General features: G+C 35.9%; 3 protein-coding genes and 1 long non-coding RNA gene across 4 annotated transcripts; 2 read left to right on the top strand and 2 right to left on the bottom strand.

Moving 5' to 3' along the window:
• Positions 1-13: 13 nt before the first annotated feature.
• On the bottom strand, positions 14-5,360 carry LOC111497614 (histidine kinase 3-like). The gene is made up of 11 exons (XM_023148446.1): positions 4,479-5,360; positions 3,925-4,206; positions 3,531-3,700; positions 3,230-3,442; positions 2,963-3,149; positions 2,838-2,889; positions 2,522-2,751; positions 2,331-2,429; positions 1,163-2,262; positions 686-1,040; positions 14-584 (listed from the first exon to the last, which is right to left on the bottom strand). The coding sequence occupies exons 1-10, from the start codon at positions 4,854-4,856 to the stop codon at positions 776-778; spliced, it is 2,976 nt and encodes a 991-aa protein (XP_023004214.1). The 5' UTR covers positions 4,857-5,360; the 3' UTR covers positions 14-584; positions 686-775.
• Positions 5,361-7,515: 2,155 nt separating this feature from the next.
• LOC111497552 lies at positions 7,516-21,243 on the top strand. Its single transcript, XR_002720627.1, has 4 exons — positions 7,516-7,701; positions 19,901-19,904; positions 20,784-20,790; positions 21,091-21,243. It is a non-coding gene; the product is annotated as an uncharacterized LOC111497552 (long non-coding RNA).
• LOC111497550 (stress-associated endoplasmic reticulum protein 2-like) lies at positions 9,402-12,294 on the top strand. Its single transcript, XM_023148355.1, has 3 exons — positions 9,402-9,617; positions 10,469-10,625; positions 11,989-12,294. The coding sequence occupies exons 1-3, from the start codon at positions 9,615-9,617 to the stop codon at positions 12,033-12,035; spliced, it is 207 nt and encodes a 68-aa protein (XP_023004123.1). The 5' UTR covers positions 9,402-9,614; the 3' UTR covers positions 12,036-12,294.
• LOC111497547 (F-box only protein 6) lies at positions 12,693-16,835 on the bottom strand. Its single transcript, XM_023148352.1, has 2 exons — positions 16,618-16,835; positions 12,693-14,093 (listed from the first exon to the last, which is right to left on the bottom strand). The coding sequence occupies exons 1-2, from the start codon at positions 16,755-16,757 to the stop codon at positions 12,854-12,856; spliced, it is 1,380 nt and encodes a 459-aa protein (XP_023004120.1). The 5' UTR covers positions 16,758-16,835; the 3' UTR covers positions 12,693-12,853.
• Positions 21,244-21,500: the final 257 nt, after the last annotated feature.

Here is a 21,500-nt window from a genome sequence, read left to right as displayed (position 1 = left end):
ATTATTACAAACATGAGAATCAAACATGTTCTTAATATACAAACCGCTTCCCTTCCAGTTGCCACACAACATTCTTCCATCTAAATTGATATCTACACTGCCTTTCAGGGCCCTCTCATGATCTGCAACTTGTACATCATCACTGCAAACCAAATGGTAACTTACCGACCTCAGTGACCGATATGGTAACTTGTATTGAAAATTCATTTTTGTTCTTAGTTTGGTTCAGGCCTTTTTCGATCTTATTCGTAGTTAAGAAGGGGGAAGGAGTCTAAATTAATGGACGTTGCACATGACACACGATCAATTCGACTCAAGCTCCGGCACTGATAGAAGTAGCACTCTCCTAGTAGCGAAGGAAAAGGGCAGAGCTTTTTTCGTCGTAATAGTGGGGGGGTCAATCTATGCCGGCTGTCAGAATCAAATTCAGGTCGTAGCAGAGGGGCATAGAAAAACCGTTTCTCATTCGACTTGTCCGGAGACGAAAACTCCATCAACCTTATGTCTGTCTACTATTTACACTATTCAACAAAACTTAGGCTTGCCTGGCATCATCATATTAAGCGTAAGTCTATCATCTTCGACTGCAAAAGACAGAATATGATGGAAGCTTTTCACCATTAGTATCAGAATATATTGCCTACATTTTGTACTGGATCCTATGTCTTTCAAGTAAAATACTTACTTGGAGGCAATGTACACCCTTTCAATCATGCTGTACAGCCTGACCGAGTGGGCCAGTGTCGTCTACAGACCCGGAGTATATGATTTCTGTCTATAAAGTTCCATTTGAGGTACTGTGGAAAAACTGAGAAACCTCTCGGTAAAGTAGATCGATTTCAAATGGCTTCGTAACGTATCCATCCATCCCACACCGAAGACATTTCTCATGTGTCGCCTGGATTACGTCTGCAGTCATGGCGAAGATGGGTACGTGCCAATTACATTTATTTTCGTATGCTTCTTTTGATTGTTCTCCAACTTTGATACTGTCGTTGATACGACATTCGATTTCCCGAATTCTTCGTGTAGCTTCAAAGCTGTGAGGCAGAACAAGCACTGAAGTGATCAGCTCATTTACCATTATGTATGTTTGCAAGCCTTCCTATTGCTACAAAATGTTTAGAAAGAAGAAGGAAAAGTAAGCAAGTATATCACATACCCATCCATTTCTGGCATCTGAATATCCATGAAACAAGCATCGAATCGATGGGGTGGCGTAAGCAATCGGATTGCATCTATTCCACTGTTTTTGCATACGACATCAGCTCCATACCGTTTTAGAGCACCAGCAGCAACGATACGGTTAACCTTATTGTCGTCTATGATAAGAATTTTCCGACCGAGAAGTAAATGACGGAGAGAGTGTACAGGAAGCTCTCTGTTGCGATTAATTCGGACGCCCATGAAGCGGTGTAGAGAGGCAGCAAGCATGCCTGCCCTCAAGGGCTTTAAGATGACTATGGGAGTTAGTACATCAGAAATTATATCGCTGGAGTTAGTAAGAAGAAACAGTTTGGGAGGAACCCCATTAGAATTTCTCAAGTTGTGGATAAAAAGATCTGATATGCTCGTGTCCTTATCCCAAAGATCTTGCTCAACAAAGATCATATTGATAGCTGAACCACCAATCATGGTATGCACACATTGGTTCAAGTCAGGTAATAACTCCACGTTTATTCCAAGACGTTGAATATGATATCTCGATACTTTGGCTCGAATCGGTCGATGGTCCACGACTAATGCCCTCATGCCCTTGAATTCCGAGGACGCTGAGATGGAAGTGTTCTTTATTGGCTGGGATTTGTTATACTCACTTGGCTCGTTCGAGAAAACCACAGTAAATGTGAAGGTCGACCCAATCGTAGGTACACTTGCAAAACCAATCTCCCCCTTCATCAGACCAACCAAACATTTGCTAATACTCAGCCCGATACCCGTTCCTCCGTGTGTTCTAGATATGGACGGTTGAACCTGCATGAAAGGAGTGAAAACACGTGATTGCGCTTCTACGGGAATGCCAACGCCTGTATCTTCCACGGATACCATGAGGTTAATATGGTCTGGTGACAATGGCGGGAAATGGCAAGCCGTCGGTCCGTCTTGACTCAATGTTTTAAATCCAGCCCAGCTCATACGCCTATTGGCAATCGGATAGCCACTCAACGTGCTATTCGTTGATGACTCGATCTCGAGATCAATCGACTCAAGAACCTCCTCAACCAGATTAACTGTGATAAATATATGTCCTTGCTCTGTGAACTGCCAAATCCAAACATCATGACTTAGCAGCTAAACAAGAGGGACATGTAGAAACAAGCGTTACTTGCCTTGATCGAGTTCCCCACGAGATTAGTGATGATTTGCCTAAACCTTCCAGGATCACCGACAAGCATCTCGGGGACGCTGTCCGAGATGTAAACTGCGAGCTGTCATCCAGACGAACGGCCATGCCGATATAATGTGAGGTAAAACATGAAGAATGGTTGTGTGGAGTGCAGAATTTAAAGCTTAATATTACCTCCAATCCTTTCTCTTGAGATTTCCCAGAAAAAAGTGACAAAATATCATCCAAAATTGCTTGCAGATTGAATGGAATGGCTTCAAGCTCAAGCTTTCCAGATTCAATCTTTGCCTGATCCAAAACCTCATTTACCAATGACACCAAAGCCTTCCCACTATCTTGTACACTTCTAACAAAATCTTGTTGAGTGAAATCCAAGCCTGTGTCCATAAGCAAATCCAACATCCCTGAAATATCCAAAGAAATCGGTTTGATATTACTCGAACATAGTATAATTCGAAGAATTTCGTCGTAGAACGAACTAAATTCTCACCTAGAACGCCGTTCATTGGGGATCTGATCTCATGAGACACGGTTGCAAGGAACTACAAAGGGTTGAAGAATTCTTGAGGCTCAATTCGTAGACGAATGTCGAGACTAATCAAAGTGTCCACATACCTGAGATTTCGCAACATCGGCAGCTTCTGCCCGTTTCTTGAGTTCCATCATCTCGTGATAATCGTCCTCCACTTTCATGATACGGTTCAAGGTTGCGTGAAATATATACCCCAAAAGCAATGCAATAATGAGTATGCCAATTGAAGTTGATATTGCTAACCACGGCCATGGTTGTTTTTGTTTGAATCTGTGTCACAAACTTAGAATTACCATTCTGCAGTACATTACTTGATTGAACTTGTTACGTCGAAATGGAGATGTAATTACCTGCATCGCATCTCGTGCTTCCTATCTGGATCCCCAAAGTTAAGCGGGCTAACATGCTGCAACCCGTCTTCTGATACGTCTTTACCGTACATACTGATCGGGTGTGATTGGTTCGTAGTATCATAAACATTCACTAGGATGGTTTGGTTGCTTGCAAGCTGTTGAAGTAGCTTCTCCACAAGCGACTCGATATCAAAAACTCCACCAAGATATCTGTTTGACAAATGTTTAGTTTAAGTTCCATTCGGATTTCGTTAAGAACTAGACGTATCGAGTTCGATCATCACAAAGAAAGACATACCCATCTGTAGCTTGAATCCTCTCGTTTGGAGTGGCATTCGAGGGAAGATCTCTCTTGTAGACAGCAAACGTAAGTATGACTCCGAGGCGATTTGTTTTGATCAATTTGAATGGAGCTGTTAACACTCCCTTTCCCGATGCTCTAGCTCGTAAAACGTTCTTCCTGTCTTCCTGGTGATGCAAATAATTCAATATTAAATCTTATGCTCAAAACTTTTAAGTAGAACATCACATGTTCGAAGCTCGAAACTTTTAAGAACATTCCGAAAATGTACGAGTCTTATCAAAACCAGGCAGCCGAACCACTGAAAGTATCAGATCCAAGTAAAGTACTCACAACATAACAGGAATCTCATTGACAAGACAAGGTTCCAAAAGATAAGAAAGTATCTAACCTTTCCCGACAGCATATCAAGAGAAACGACATGAGAAATCGTATCCTGTGCGAAGATAACGGGAGCATATTCGTCTTGGGTCGGCGATGGCTCCAGGTCTTCTGGAGCATAGTCATCTTCATGAACCGGACTTTGTTCAATTTTATCCATCCTTTTAATTGTCCACCCCTGCTGCTTCTCGAAACGCTCTCGTTCCGAATGGAGCACCCTTACCGCATACGCTACACCACTGGTAAGAGGCCTCTCGAACGCAGTTCGTTCCGTGTACCTCGCAAATGTCCTCTATATGTATCAAAGTTAGTGACTAATAGAGACTACTACTCCAAACGAATTGTGAGATCCCAAGTCGAAACCTCTCCCTAATAGGATAATATGTGCTAGCGGTGGACCTACGACATTACCAGAACACTTCGATTCCATGAAAAAGCACTTCAAACACAAAGCCAAGGTGTGTTCATAACATAGATAACTTCAAATTTCATACACAACCATACATGAACAAGAAAAAGCAGTAGAAAAACAAGGATTATGATGAAAACAACACAATTGAATACCTGATCTATAGCAGAAGGATTCTTGGCATGATGGAAGGTGGAGATGAGTATGGACATTGCTTGGATATGGTTCATACTGACATTGAACTGATCTTGAAGCATCCGAGCCCGCTCATCACACATGCTTCCCAACCCCTCTTTCCTCTTCTCTGTAGCTTGAGAGCTCATGTAATGGAAGATCCACAAAGAACCAAACACAGAACAAAGAACCCAGGCCACCAAAACCCTTCTCCACCAAGTGTTTCTAGCTTTCTGGGATCCAATATACTGATAGTACTGGTGATGCATCTTGCAGCACTTTCCAATGAGCTTCTCCCAAAACTGGACCCATACCAAACCAACCTTGGCTTCCATAACTTCATTAATGAACCAGTTCATTGAAAATCAAGCTAAAACCATGAGCAGCCTGAGATGGGTCTGGCCTCTTTGTTAAAATCAGCTACGAGTTTTAGAGAGAGAAGAGAGATGCTTCGATATCCACCCAGAATTTGGGTTGATTTGGGATAAGAAATTCATATACCTACACACAAAAACAGAATTTGACCAAAACCCAGAACATGGAATTGGTCCGAACAGAGCTCCCCTAAGGATTCCCCCAAACTTAGTTTAAGAACTGGGATTTGAAAAACAAAACCCAGTTGTTAAAATAAGAACAAAAACACAATGAGCTTTGAGAAAGCCAAGCTGCAAAGATCTAAAGCTGCTGGCAGAGGAAGAAGAAGAAGAACAAAGAATGAACTCATATGATGATGAAAGGAAATGAAAATTATGATGATGCGGTAAAGAGTAGAAAAAAAGGGCGCAGTCCCACTCATCAAGCAAATTAGTGCTTCTCTCTGTCTCTATCTCTAACTTTGCTTCTTTCTCCATATCCTTCCTTATCCATTTCATCTATTCATACCACATCCCCCCACCATGCACATTTCTACACGCTAACTCCTCCTTCCAACCCTCTTATTTTTTAGGACAAAACTGCCCTTCCTTCCCACTCTTATTTACTCAATAACCCTCCTCCTATCTCTTCCCCCTCCCCTTTTTCTCGTCCTAGGTCCACTGCTATTAGATATTGTCTTTTTCGGACTTCTCTTCAAGTTTTAAAATCCGTTTGCTAGTCTTCTGAAGCCCGAAAGGGTAAGCCAAAATATGACAACATATGCTAGCAATGGATTTGGGCCGTTACAAATGGTATCAGAACCAAACATAAGGCGATGTGCCAGCGAAAAGGCTGAGCTCGAAGGGGGTGGACACGAGGCAGTGTGCCAACGATGAGGTTGAGCTTGAAGGGGTTGGACTCAAAGCAGTGTGCTAGTAAGGACGTTGGGCCCTAAAGGGGGTAGATTGGAGGTCCCACATCAATTGGAGAAGGGAACAAGTGCCAACGAACACGCTGGACTCCAAAGGGGTGAGTTGTGAAATCACACATCGATTAAGGAAGAGATTAGTCGATGTATTTTAAAAACCTTAAAAGGAAGACCGAAAGAAAAAGCCCAAAAAAACATTATTAGACGGTTCCACCCGCCATCCAAAACAATCTAGGAAATGAGTTTAAGTTAAATAGTGATATCATATTTGGCAATGAAAAAAATATCTTCCCAACCAATCTTAGTTTCTAAAAGGGTAAAGTTGTAATTTTGGAAAAAGTTAAAATTTTATATTTATTATTTGATCAAATCATATAAGTGGCAAAATGGTAATTAAAGTGAAAAGCAAGGGGAAAATATAGCCAGGGGTATTGTTCCCATTACCCACTTCTCTGTTTAATTTCCTTTTTCTTTTTTTTCCTAAGAAAACTATTTAATTGTGGTGGTTCCGTGGGGCCCGCCTGATGGGAGCTGTTCTGACAGAGACACTCCACGTCAGCGCACCGGTTCTCACAACTCGAACCAATAATATCATCCTACGTGTCATAAACTATGGTCTATCTGACACGTGGCATATTCCGAATGAACAAAGCATTAAACTATTTATTAATAAATTGGAAGGGAGAGCATCCCTGTCCCACGTGTACCGCCGACTTGGACAACCTTGTCGGCTCCGCTGTACACATTTTTGTTATAATATCTTTCTTTAATAAATTCTCTCATTTATTTTACCATAAAATATTAACAACATGATTTTACTGCCTTAATTTCTTACTATACCTAATCGAATATTAATCCTATTAACTTCTCTTTTACTTTATATTTAGGTTAATCCACTTTTAAAAAAAAATTACTTTTCAAAGTAATAGATTTATTCCTTTATTTTATTTGGTTTACCCGTGAATGACTCAAAAAGAAATTAGATAGAAATAAAAAAGGAAAAACAAAGACTTTTCAAAATATAGCTTGATTCGTCGAACTTAATATGTATGGTGGAATCAAATATCCCAATGTATGTGTTTGTTCTTGAGCTCATGCTACAGACGAAATGTAATCTTACTTGTAACGGCCTAGATCCACCGCTAGCAGATATTGTCCTCTTTGGACTTTCCCTCAAGGCTTTAAAACACGTCTGATAGGGTAGGGAAGGCTTCCACACCCTTATAAATGGTGGTTTGTTCTCCTCTTCAACCAATGTGGGACATCACATTACTATAATACTATAATTTGATGTGTTTCTAGTATACTATTCAATAGTATTTAATGATTTGATTTAAACCATGTTATGTTACCTACTCTCTGATTCTTAAGAGTGAAGATTATTTCTACAGACCAACACGAGTCTTTCTAATATGTTTTGTTCTAACTTATCTGCATCTCAGAAAAATTTCTAGAAGGTCGCCCAATAAAAAATTGCTCCAAGTAAAGCATGCTTGTGAGATCCCACATCGGTTGGAGAGAAAAACGAAGCATTTCTTATAAACATGTAGAAACCTCTCTCTAGCATACATGTTTTAAAATCGTGAGGTTGATGACGATACATAACGAGCCAAAGTGGGCAATGTCTAGAGCTTGCCACCAAGCAGTGTGCCAATGAGGATGCTAGGCCCCGAATAGGGGGGATGGATTGTTAGATCTCGCATTGGTTAGAGAAGGGAACAAAGCATTCATGTAGAAACCTCTCCCTAGTAGATATGTTTAAAAACGGTAAGGTTGATAGTCATACGTAATGGGCCAAAGCAGATAACATCTGCTAGCGGTGAGTTTGGGCCATTATAAATGGTATCAGAGTCGGACACCAGGCGGTGTGCGAACGAGAATGTTGGCCCCCAATAAAGGTGGATTGTGAGATCTCACATCGGGTGGAAAGGAGAATGAAGCATTCCTTATAAGAGTGTGGAAACATCTCTCCCGGATAAGTATTTTAAAAATCGTGAGACTGATGACGATACGTAACAAAAGCCAAAACAGACAATATCTACTAGCAGTGGGTTTGTAGTGTTACAAATGACATCAAAGTCATAACATTTATTTTAAATATTTCTTAATCATTCGATTGTTAAGATCGCTCTCGTTCAAAGTTCATTAGAATAATATTAACGACCAAAATAAATGTGTTTCAAATTTTATTTTATTTTATTGAAATATACATAAAAGGAACACAAAGATAAAATAAAATAAGCCTATAAATGTAGGAGAGAAAAATGAAATTAAGGAGAATATTTAATTTGAAGGGTCATGCTTCCATATAAACAAATTAATAAACATTAGACACATTACTTTAAAAACTTTAAAAACTTTAGAAAATTGGATTATAATATTTTAAATTTTAGAAATATTTATTTATTTAGTTATTTATTAATTATTATTAGGTCGGCAAAGGCGGAGGTTAGGTAGACTTCAACCAGAAAAAAAAAAAAAAAAAAAAATTATGAAATTTGTCATATTAATTATTTTATAACACTGATGAATTTCCAAACAAGTCATTATTTAATATAAAAAAAATTGACAAATAATCAAATATTTAATTAATTAAGGACTTGACATTTAAAAAAATAGAGCCCAAATTCCATAGCTTTTGAATATTCAATGATTATTTTAGTTTATTTATTTTTATATTTATATTAAAATATAAATCAATTTGAGTATAGCTCGAGTGGATAAAATATTAATTATTATTGATGTATCAAATGAATTTTTCTTTTTAAAATTTATTATTGATTAATTAATTAAATTATTTAAGCCTACTTATCTCATTTTGTCTTTTTTAAATATATATATATAACTAAAAGTAATTTTGGTGTCCTTCTATCCATTGCTAAATAAAATTATTAATATCTATAATTAGTATTATTTAGTCTGAAATATAGGGATTAAAATGAAAATTTTAAAAGTGTAAGGATTAATTAATAAATATAAAAAAAATGAGAGAGAGAGAAAGAGTGGTTGAAGTGGGAAAAGATTATGGGATAGCACTTACCCATTTGAATTTGACCTTTTTTTTTTTGTTGGAATTTCCTTTTCTTTTTATTAATCAATTTTTATATTACCCATTTGTTATTTTTCTTTTTTAATAAATGTTTTTAAAACAATTAAATATGTTGGGAAGCTGCCAAACCCTATTTTTTTAGAGAATAAATAAAAGAATTATTTTATTATTTTTTACATAATTAAATATAACCAAACCATTTTGAATATTGCTCGTGTTCATCCTACTTTAGGATTCAGTCTAATTACTGACACATCGCTTGATGTCTGGCTCTAATATAGTTTTTGTAATAGCTCAAGCTCACAGATCGCATATATGGTCTTTTTTAGCTTTTAACTATCTTAATTGCGTTCTATTTGGGCTGATGCAAATTGGGCTTGTCCAGGAAATGAGCATGTGACTGTGGGCCGAAACTTCATTCCTAGGCCCACGAATTACATATTTATATATTTATCCAAATTTCCTATTCTTTTGTGAAAAATAATGTTACAAAAAACGTTACGTGGGCGTTGCCCAAACATCCAATAAGAAAGAGCCACGTATATCATAAAACGTGGCGGCGCCCAATAATCGTCTGACGGTGACGCAAAATGCGGGACCGTATCAATGATGGCCATTAAGTCAAATTATTTAAATCTCAAAATTACTCACCGAAGGATCAGACCATTAATCTATTGATTGGGATCAGAACGGTGACCGGAGAGAAGACTCGCCGGCCGGCCAGGAGGAGAATCGATCACTGCAATTCTTCTAATCTCTCCGGCTACTCAATTTCCTGCCAAAATCATGGTAATTTTCTTCCCCGTTTCGTTTCGCTCTCAGATCTGTAAGTGCGGATGATTTTTGTTCTAGGGTTTTGATCACTGACTCGTGATATCGATCGTTTTTCCTTAACTGGATCGTTTAATCTTTCGCTAAGCAATTTTTTCTTGTGGATTGTGATCCTTTTTTCTGTTTTCTTCGTTGAGAATTCGGTCCAATGATCTGTTTTGCCATTATAGGTTTTTTTTTTTTGTTTGACCTTTGGCTAATTGGTTTTTATTGCATCTCATTCCGAAATTGAGGGATTAAATGTTCGTATTAGTGGTCTTTTGACAATGTAGATCATGAGGAATTAGTAATTTGAAACAAGTGATAGCCTTTGATTGGGAAATTTTTAAAGGGATTTTGTAGTCAGTATTGGTCTGAACTCTTCGTGAAACCTAATTGAGAATATTTATAAGAATAGAGCAAAAACAGACCGGAGAAAATTGGAGGGGACACTTGTGATAGTGAAGTAAAATTTTGGACGTTCAAATCGTTAATCTTATGTCCTTATTCTAGCTTATGTTTTGTGAAAATTAAGTCTTAGCAGAAGAATAATTGGAAACAAGTATTCCCTCTTGGGTGTTAATCTAAGTTGATAGTTGTTTTCTCAAGTCTCAATTTTGTAATTTAGACCATCTTATCCTAAGATTTTTGGTCAACATATGGTTAGGTTAGGTTATAGTTTTTAATGGGGGGAAATAATTGAGCTAACAAAATGATTTCATTTTGTTTTGAATTGTTAGTGCTGCTGAAATTCCCTGTATCCTAAATTTTTATATTTTGATCTGCCTTTTTGAACAATACTTGGTAAATGTTGCCTTCGGCTTTTGTAGACAACATCAAGGCGTCTTGCAGACCGAAAGGTGGGGAAGTTCGATAGGAATATCACAAAGAGAGGAGCTGTTCCAGAGACGACTGTTAAGAAGGGGAAGGATTATCCTGTTGGGCCCCTGCTGCTTGGATTCTTCATATTCGTTGTCATTGGATCATGTAAGACTAATCCTTTGTTGTGTTTATATCATATAAGTTTTTGCTTCATCTGATATATAGTTTGTAGCTTAAGTTGTGGCTACCTTCATATAAACCAAGTATACGAGTTCCTAGTTCTGGAGGCAAGGATTAAAATGGATAAAGTCACAAATATTTCTGTGATTAAAAATTTATATATACATCTTGATATTACTATTTAAATATGTATAATCTTTTATGCGTATTTATAAAAGATATTAGAGATATTGATTAATCTTCAATATCAATGTTGAACCCTTTGATTTACGGATTTATGGGTATTTTCATCCTTGGTTCGAGGTATAGGGTGGAGTCAAGAACAAAGAAGGGAATTAACCTTAGTTTGTCTTAGATTCAAAATAGTATCTTAAAGAAAGATGTTCAAGTTTTCATCTAACTTGGACACTTTTTATGTTTTTTTCCACCTAGTCGAGCTATCTGAGTTTGATGGTGCATCTGGTAAGCTCTTTTAGTATTCATTTTCAGAGTCGTCAATTCTCCATTCCTTCATTCACATTCGTCTCCTTCCCTTTTTCCAGCTCAGTATTCTGAGCTCATAGCTCTAATTTTTTACCAGTCTTTCCCTCACACGTTAGAGACAGTCCCGTAAGCCTTATTCCATCCTAGCTCTCATAACATTTGTCTTGTTTTCGTTCTCTGTTGCATATCTGGATCATGCTTCTTGTAAAATTTTGTCCGGGTAGAGTTTCCTGGCCTTGGGATGTGATTTTGCTTCCATGCTACCGAAACATTTTTGACTGAATGAGAGCAAAATTGTCCGTGGTGGATATGTCAATTTGTCACTCCTAATATAGGAGGAAATAGGTTCAAGCTACCCCGGTTATCTTCCTAAACTTCAAATAGTTTACTAGGCAACCCAATGTAATAAGGTTGGCGGTAGTGAAATTAATCTAGATGATTGCAAGAGGACTCAACCAAGAAAAACCGAACAAGTATGCTACCGTTTAATTCTTCGACTATACCAGTTTAGTCTTATGTCCTTCACATGTTAGATTATGTCAACTCAAAAGACGGAATTTATTCACATTGTCTTGCAATATGCGGATGAGTTATCGAGGGAGGTCCTATGGTTTTATTACATTTACCTCACCATCCTAGGAACAACCTTCATTACCTGTCTTACAGGGTTGTGACATCTTTTTGATCTTGATTGCAAAACAACAAGCAAACTTGTCGTGTTCCAAGGATGATGTATTAATCTTGAAAATCTATGTTGAACCCACCTTAGCATATGTAGTGACGAATATTTTCATCCTTGCCGTGTTATCCCCATTTTGTATTCAAAGGGTATTATGAATGTTACTAATCTTTGTTTACTCAACAGCGCTCTTCCAGATAATCAGGACAGCAACAGGAGGAGGAATGGCTTGATGCGATGCTCTGATTTTGAGAGAATGGCGTTTAACTGCTCGACCCCCTTCCTCCCTTTCGTAGACGACACAGAAGGAAAGGGAATTTTTTTTTGAAAAAAAAGGGAATGATTCCACAGTTCGTACTTCTTGTGGATTTCAAGAACTTTGATAATAGAATTGTTGGTCCTTTTCCTGCTTTGACATCATATTATTGACAATTGGTTTGGTTAAACTAATTTATTTCTTCCTTAAATGAAGTTATTTTCTATTGGGTTTTATAGTGTTTTTCTTGTTTTCAGAACAGAATTCTTTTTTCTTTTGGACCCAAACGAACACAAAATTTAAGTCAATTCAAAGATTCATTTCGTCATGTGGTCAAAATGACAATGAGTAGGGTTTAGTTAAAAAGTCATATTCAGCTCCTTGGAAAAATTGCTAAAAAGCTAAATCCTATTTCCCAACAAAGAGACCCAAAAATGGAGACTTTACATGCATTTTTAGCCAAAATTATTGACCCAAAAGAAGGAACTTCTTCAACTTCTTTTTAGCCAAAAGAACAGAGAATATTTTGTTTTGGAAATAAAGATATGATATACAATTTCACCATCACAGAAAACGAAATTCTTACTTGTCTTTTTGACGTTTTAAAGCTAATTTTGTACACCAAAACCAGAAAAAGGTCTAATTTTTGGGGAAAATCTAGTTCATCAAACCTTAAAACTACAAGATCACGAAAAGCAGTAGCACAGAAGGCAAGCGTGGTGAGAAATAAAGCTTACACAAGTTAAAACAACAACCAACTTCGTCCATTGAGTGTACATGTCTGCAAAAGCTAAGCTAAGCCACAGCAGTTGGGCAAGGGTAAAATGCAGTACCCGATGTTATCCATTGTCGCTTCCTCCCGCGAGGCAACACGGGAACCTTCAACCATTCTTTGCTCGTCACGTCGTACGTAACCAATCTGTTCATTTGCCTTGATCTTAAGGACAGCATGAGCAACCCTTTGTTTCCCAAGCAATTCATTCTAACGTGCTTTCCATAAAACTCCAAGCACCATATGTTTGGCATTCTGTCAACCTCCTTCCATAAGAGAGTCATCTTCTGCAGCTCCCATATACACACGCATGTGGCAGCATTTTTCGTCAACAACCCCACGAGCATGAGCCGGCCCCCAAAGTCAGCAAGTGTATGGTCTGTCAGATGGCGCGGAGAGGGAACTATAAACTCGTTCCAAATCCCAGTGACCATGTTGTAGGACATAATCCCTTCAGGATCCGAACGCATGAAGTAAACAAAGTTGTCAATCGAGACAGCTTGTGAGCGGTGTTTCAGGGTTAATGGAAGCTTAATTGTAGAAGGCATGCTCCGAGGATGAGTCCACGAGTTTTCTATGGAGTCGTAAACCTCATACTCTCCATCACAGCCCAGACATAAGATCTTGTAGCCCCCACTGGCCGAACTTCCATTTAGAGTCATCCCTACTGCAACACGAGACCACAGTTCAACTGATCTAGCTGGCAACTCTTTAAAAGATCGGGTTAGAGGATTGCATACAAAGAAGTTCTTATGACTGAAATCAAGCAAGCACACAAGCCCTCCAGCAGATGCAACAGGCAGGACGAGTAATCTAACAGGCTGAGATGAAATGGATGGATGGTACCATTTGTTGGAAGAAGGGTCATATATGGCTCCCGAACTAACCATGTCATGAGTAATGGTGTAGAACCAGGGGGTAGTTTGCGGGACTTGAGCACGGTAAAGAGCAAAAGTTTCAGAGTTTAGCAGCGAGTTCCATTTTTGGCAAACAGCACGAAAGCGGAAGAATGTAGCAATGGGAAGTCTTGCAATGACAGCTTCAAAAAGGTCTTCTGGGAAATCTTTCCACATTTCTTCATCCATCGCCTCAGTTGCAGCTGCTGATCCAGACAATTTTCCTCGGTTCCGTTCCTTTCTTGGTTTTTTAACAGGTGGAAGCACACAAGCTTCGGTCATCCGACAATTTCCTGATCTACCAGCCGCAATTACAAGACCATAAAAATCATCTGCAGAGTTGTCATCAATATCTTTGAAGCACCACCTGTGCAAAAGTAAATTGAAAATCGTCATATACTGCTCCAGACCAGAGTTCTCAACAAAAGTCTTACGATCATATAAAACATGACAAGTTAAAAGGAGAATCCAAAACGGAAGAGGAGGAAAAACAAGACAGTTCTATAAATTGAAAGACACTTTTAAATCATAACACTCCAATAATCGTTTGTTTCTTGATGATTTTATTTAAACATTTTTAAGATAAAGCATTTTCACAGCAATTGACCGAATGACTAGCAATATATATAATTGTATGACTTGGTCAATGAATATTCTCAACCAACTTCCAAATTTCCAAACATTGACCTTATCTCAATTGCATTACACAATACGGACCAGAATAAAATTGAAACCAGATAAAAAGCACACCCTACAAACGAGTAGAACATCTCCCAGCCCAACTGAATTTTCAGCTACATACATTTAACTATTGAAACAAAAAGTAGACATCCAAGTAATTTCTTTCTAAGAGTTTTTGTCCCTACTTTGTCTCACTTATTCTGCTGATCTACATTGTTAAAATTTAGTCCATTCTCAACAAAAGGGATGAAAATTGTGCCAAGTTCAAATGGATGCAGTGATTACTACAACTTGGGTAAAGGAGGATTACAAGAAATGTAGAAAATCCCAGTTTAAAAATTGTCCTAGAAGTTAAAATCTGGCACTTTTAGACACCACTTGCCCGTATGGACCTCTCATTCTAATGTTTCTCTCTCTCTCTCTCTCTCTCTCTCTCTCTCTCTCTATAAAGAGCCAAAACCTTCATTGAGAACAAAAAAAAAAAACTCTCATTCTAATGATGGAATTAAGTGTTGTAAGGAACAAATAAAGTGAAATAGAGCCAAGGCAAATGATAGACAAATGATCATTTTGAATTACAAGAAAAGGCACATCAGCAAGATATACAATCCCGCTCCATATCTCTCACTCCCATCAGTATTTGCAAAATCAAATTTAAAAAGAAACAATGAAAAATTATAAATAGAAGTTGTAAATGATAACACAAAAATGAGAAAAAAAGCTAAAATAATTCCGGGAAAAAAAGAAAAAGAAAAAAGAAGAAGAAGCTCAAAGATCATGTCAAATAAGGATTGTCTACTTTCTTGATGAATAGCAAGCTGATGGTTCGTGGACACTAAAAACAATAGATCATGTCAAATAAATGATACTGGCATCATAACTAAATTCTCCACATAGGCATTTTCAATTAGAACTTCCATGACTAAATTCTCCACATAGGCATTTTCAATTAGTCCACAAGTTCTCTAAACGACGACTTGGACCCTCATTCGGGTAGCTTCCCAATAGAGTGATTGATAAAGTTCAGTAGCCTTACAAGTCTTCCACTGTCTTAGGCTAGATACATTACCAGGTAGCCATTAGAGACAACATATTTATGATTTCGCAAGTCAGCAACTCTCCAATCAACTTGGTTCTTACTATTGCACCTCCTCACAGTTTTTTATTCCATTATCAACCATGTCGATGGGCATTTCACTCAGCACCAATCACTTGCTAAATTAGAAGGCCATCGCCCTTCTAAAAGTCATTGAAATTACTAATGTAGACTTCAATAAGCATTATATCATATGTTTTCACCATCAAGTATATTAAGATCTTCCCCTCCAAAAATTCTGGTCTGATTACTGTAGCCAAATGATCCACTACTCACTAAAGTACAGTTTACTAAATCAGATAGCTTAGGTTTATTTATGCCCCAAATATAAAATAAATCCCAATTCAAGGGTGGTTACACATAATACATCAATCAAATCAATAAACTCAATTAGGTGGTTACAACTACAAGATGATTCCTAAACCTTCTAGATTTTCCTTAAGCACAGTTCCGAATTCTTAGATTCTTTCGACTTTTTAAGGCCCTGCTTTCTCTCTGGTCAGTTATCCCCTTTTCTCCCCTTCTTGAAAAGGGGCTACCCATAAAACACCCAAGGCTTTTCAACTCACTCCTTTCCATTTGATATGAATTAGTTATCAACTCAACAAAGTTCGAGGAAAAACAATAGCAGAGATTCGTCAATCACGCATTACAACAAAAACCCCTAGAGTAAGCAAAATCAAATCACAAATTCAAACAGTCCAAACTCGAAAATCAAGAAAACCAAATTCCAAACCGAATTCAACCACACCGAACTCGCAACGGATCCCCGATTCCCCGATTCCCAATAACACTATCAGAACCTGAATTCAAAGAAGACGAAGTCAAATTTCACCAAAATCGAAAATTACATTACGCAATAGAAACAAGAACCAAAACTTACAGAAACAGCAAAGAAACACAAACAAACTAACAACAAAAGCGAGAAATGAACACCGAAGCAAAAGCTCCAAAAACAAAAATCACAAGAATTAAGCAAGACACATCCACCAAAATAACTACTGAAAACTTCAGTAGAAGTTTCTAAACATCGCATTACGGAAACTGATGGTGGAGAAAGAAAGAAGATAGAGATCGGAGGAAGAAGAAAGCTCGTAAAATTGAGATGGAAAACCTTTGGTGAGAAGAAGCTAGGGTGAGAGGTAGTTGATGGTGCGCCGGCGGTGCCGGAGGTGGAGGAGGATGGGAGTGATAGAATTGCAAAAGCTCTTGAAGCTGACCGATGAGCTGCCTAAGCATGGCCAGGCCTTCCATGCCCAGAGAGCTCCCCTTCTCTCTCTTCCCTTTCTTCCGAGCTTTCTCTCTCTTCTTTCTTCCCTTTTTCCTGCTCTCTAAATTAACCTCTTTCTGGGGTGTTTTTTTCTCCTTTGCATTTGATCAACCAATCACATGTCGCCACGTCATCCGGCCCACATGATTTTTCCATGAATGTACTGAACCCGCACGCATCTTTCATTTCCCCCCTCCGTTAACCAAATCCTTTTATTTATTTATTTTTTTTTTCCTTTTTTCATTTTCTTTTTCACTCGTCTTTTCTTTCCTTCTTCCCATTTTACCCCTCCAATTTTTCTTCTTACTCGACGGTTCGGTTCAACCGAACCGTTAAATTTAAGTCAAATAACTGTATTTCAACTAGTCATTAATTTTTAAAAAATTAAATTAAGTTAAAGTATATGATACTTAATAATTTGATAGCTACTATTGTAATAACACAACACAATACCTCTTAATTTTTTTTTTTGTTATTTATTCATATTAACTATTTTTAATTGTTATATTTAATAATTATTCAAATATATTAATGTCAACACAGATTTAAAAATATTATAAAAACTGGTTTGAATTAGGCTTAATTATAGTCAGCTATTTTTAATCATTATTTTTTTTAAAAAAAAAAAATATAGTATTTGTATATTTAATTTGAGGAGGAGGAGGGGGCGGTTGGAGCAGACCGGGTTAAGAAAAGGGTAAAAGAGTAAAAAGAAATGGGGAATTAATGATGTAGATTCCAGGTGGGGGCAAAAAAGGAAATTGGAAAAGTGGAACAACATGAATCCACGTGTGTGTGGAGAGAGAAGGGATCGGATGGTGATGAGAAGACGGTAGATGAGGAAGATGAACGGGTGAGATAAAATCAATCAATCATAAATATATATATATATTTTTTTTAAGAAAAAAGGCACACGGCACTGAGTGGCCCACCAGGTAGGTTTTATTATTATTATTATTATTATTATTATTTATTTTATTTTTATTTTTTATTTAATGGGGAAAAAATGAAATAGAGAAATGATGATTTTGTTAAAATTACGGAAGTACCAAACCAAGTTGACGGACCCCGTCCCGCTCTCTCTTTTTTCCTACTCATTCCTCATTATGCTCATTATTACCCCTTCCAATTATTATATTTCTTTTTTTCTTTTCTTTTTAAATTAAAATCATCCCACCCATTTCATCTACACTTTCTCTAATTTACCAAATAATTATATTTTTACCAAATTACAAAAATACCCTTCCATTTTATGAAGTTGATGCAATTTTTTAAATTACAGAAACTATTTATTTACAACAAAGATGAATGAAATTAATAAAATAAGCTATAGGGGTAAAATTGTAATTTTAAAAAAAATAACATTAACATTATATATTAATTAAAATTTTAATTTTTAAAGGATGGGAAGCTCAAGCACATAATTGAAGATCATGTTAAATAATAAAGAAAAATAGAGAAAAAAAATTATTAAAAAAATCATTATTTTGTTTAAGATAAATATTTAGAAATAAAATTTAAAAAATAAAAAATAATTTTAATATTACATGAGAGCTATTAATAATTTATTTTAGGGTTTTTACCGATATAAGTGGGACCAAAATAAAGGAGAAAAAAAAGACCTCTCTCATTCAATAAAAATATAAAGTAAAATGTACTTTTTTTTTCTTCGCCTTTTTACTCTCAAGTTTGAAATACAAAATAAAACAAGACAAGTTTATTGACTTGTTGACTAGGGCTATTCCCTTTTGACCCACTCAAATGAATCCAAATCATTAATTTTCCTTTTTTTTAATCAATAAATAAATAAAATTTTCAATTAATTTATTGAAATTTCTCGACCATTTAAATATTTAGAACTTTTTATGTGATGTCCTCCTAGGGACGAGAACAAATCATCATTTATAAGGGTCTGGAAACTTTTCCCGCTTTGAGGGGAAGCCTGAAAGAAAAAACACAAAAATGACCATATTTGAAAGCGGTGGATTTGGGTCGTTACATATTATATCTTCAATATCACTCTCGTTCTAATGAGAAGTTCTCGATTAAACAAAAATCTTGAATGTATCATAAATCCCGAGAGCTTAGCAGATTTGGAATTGACTCGAAATGCTTCATACCCAATTAATGTAAGACTTATATTCGCATCAAAATAACATAAAAAGTTGGAAACCAGCTTTAAGAAAAAGTAAAGCCCCAAGCTTTTTTTTGCCCTAACTTGTAAGTATGTGCTTCGTAGCTACCAATTTTCCCTTACCTAATAAACGGTTAGAATTTAACTCTCAACCTCCATTCATTTTTTTAAAAATATTATTTTATATATTATATATTATTATTATTATTATTATTATTTTGGAAGCAAATACAGCCTAAAGTTGTTGGGTAAATCATGCGACAAACCCTACTTAATGACGTGGCAAAATAATAATAATATTTATTGGGGGACAAATTTTAATTTTAGTATTTTGAGTTTCTTTCATTAAAATTTTTTTACTTTAATTAAATTTCACACGTTTTTGTAACCGTATAACAAAAAAACAAAACCGACCTTAAACTAACTTTGACTTTACAACGTATTTTCGGCATGTTTTTTACTTTTAGTTGAATATTAAAATGTATAACTTAATTTTTGGCATCTTCTTACTTTTAGTCGAGTATTAAAAATATTTAATAAATGATATTTTATTTTTCTTAAATATGATTTACTCGAATTAAATTGTAATAAAAATATTGATTGGGGACAAATTTTAATTTTATTATTTTGAGTTTCTTTCCTTAAAAAAAAATTATTTTTCGTTTTTGTCAATTTTGTCCCTATAATTTGAAAAATTTTCGCTTTTTATCCCATATTTTAATTAAATAACAAAAAAATAAAACGGATTTTACCCTGACTCTGACTTTATAACGTATTTTTCAGCATGTTTTTACTTTTCGTCGAGTATTCAAACGTATAATGTATTTTCGGCATGCTTTTACTTTTAGTTGAATACTGAAACGTATAATGTATTTTTGGTATGTTTTTACTTTTAGTCAAGTATTGAAACGTATAACGTATTTTCGGCATATTTTTACTTTTAGTCAAGTATTGAAACGTATAACGTATTTTTCGACATGTTTTTACTTTTAGTTGAGTACTCAAACGGATAACATATTTTTCGGCATGTTTTTACTTTTAGTTAAGTATTGAACTGTATAACGTATTTTACGGTATGTTTTTACTTTTAGTTGAATACTGAAATGTGTAAAGTATTTTTCGGTATATTTTTTACTTTTAGTCGAGTATTAAAAATATTTTATAAATGGGACATACTAAAATATGAATTGTAGTACGAAATTATCTTATATTAGTAATAATAAAAATATTTATTGGGGGACAATTTTTAATTTTATTATTTTGAGTTTTTTTTCGTAATAAAATTTATTTTCCGTTCTCTCAATTTTATCCCTATAATTTGAAAATTTCACATTCTATCCTATACTTTAATTAAATTTCACGCGTTTTTGTAACCGAATAGCAAAAATACAAAACGGACCGTAAGCTCACTTTGACTTTATAACGTATTTTCGGCATGTTCTTACTTTTAGTTAAGTATTGAAACGTATAACGTATCTTCGGCATGTTCTTACTTTTAGTTAAGTATTGAAACGTATAACGTATCTTCGGCATGTTCTTACTTTTAGTTAAGTATTGAAACGTATAACGTATTTTCGGCATGCTCTTACTTTTAGTTGAGTATTGAAACGTATAATGTATTTTCGGCATGTTCTTCCTTTTAGTTGAATATTGAAACGTATAATGTATTTTCGGCATGTTTTTACTTTTAGTCGAGTATTAAAAATATTTAATAAATATATGAATTAGGTAATGAAATCTCTAAATGAGTAATAATAAAAATTGGAAAAATTGGAAAAAATGAGAAGGGCAGGGAAGGTAAAAAAATGGAAAAAGTAGGGGTAAAATAGGAAAGAAAGAGGTGATGATGAGAAATATAGGAAAAAGAAAAGTAGAGAGAAGAGGTTTAAAGAGAAAGAAAAAGGAAAAATTGAATGATTAGGTTTGGCAAAACCAAGGAAGGGATGGGGATGATGTTGAGGTGGGTAATGATTTCTCTTGTCTAGGGAGGAGAGAGAAACAGATACCCTTTTACTAATTCTTTTTTTTTTTTTCCTTCTAGAGAGAGAAAGGGTATTTTGGTAATTTACTACCTAGGAATGATGACTCATCATGATGGAGGAGGGTTTGGATGATCATTATGAGAATTTGGCTCGCTTTGCTTTAAACTTTGCTCGTGTGTTCAATCCTTAGGTTGAAAGGAGAACGAAACATTCTTTATAAGAGTGTAAAAACCTTCTCTAGCATACACATTTTAAGAATCTTGAAGAGAAATTTGAAAGAAAAAGCCGAAAGAGGACAATATTTGTTAACGTTAGATTTGGGTTGTTACAAATGATATAAGAGTCAGACACTAAGCGATGTGTTAGTGAGAAGGTTAAGCTTCAAAGGGGAGTAGACATGAGGTAGAGTGTCAACAAGAACGTTGGGTCTCGAAGGGAGGTGGATTGGGGGGTCCCACATCGATCGAATAGAGAAGGGAACCACTGCGAACGAGGACGCGAAATCCCACATGAATTAGGGAGAAAAACAAAACTTTTTTTATAAGGGTGTGTAAACCTCTTCCTACCATACCCATTTTAAAAAACCTTTCGTAAACAATTGCAAAATAAAA

This window comes from Cucurbita maxima, unplaced genomic scaffold (genome assembly GCF_002738345.1).
Source record: "Cucurbita maxima cultivar Rimu unplaced genomic scaffold, Cmax_1.0 Cma_Scf00024, whole genome shotgun sequence".
NCBI lineage: Eukaryota > Viridiplantae > Streptophyta > Magnoliopsida > Cucurbitales > Cucurbitaceae > Cucurbita > Cucurbita maxima.
The sequence above is the reverse complement of the archived record's forward strand: the minus strand, read 5'-3'. Positions and strand labels throughout refer to the sequence as shown.

Coding starts and splice junctions, on each gene's coding strand:
- LOC111497614 (XM_023148446.1), bottom strand. CDS start 4,856: ATGAACTGGTTCATTAATGAAGTTATGGAAGCCAAGGTTGGTTTGGTA. Junction 4,207..4,478: donor ATCCTTCTGCTATAGATCAG/GTATTCAATTGT, acceptor TGATACATATAG/AGGACATTTGCGAGGTACAC. Junction 2,890..2,962: donor CCGATGTTGCGAAATCTCAG/GTATGTGGACAC, acceptor AACCCTTTGTAG/TTCCTTGCAACCGTGTCTCA.
- LOC111497547 (XM_023148352.1), bottom strand. CDS start 16,757: ATGGAAGGCCTGGCCATGCTTAGGCAGCTCATCGGTCAGCTTCAAGAG. Junction 14,094..16,617: donor CTAGCTTCTTCTCACCAAAG/GTTTTCCATCTC, acceptor ACTTTTGCACAG/GTGGTGCTTCAAAGATATTG.
- LOC111497550 (XM_023148355.1), top strand. Junction 10,626..11,988: donor ATTCGTTGTCATTGGATCAT/GTAAGACTAATC, acceptor TTTACTCAACAG/CGCTCTTCCAGATAATCAGG.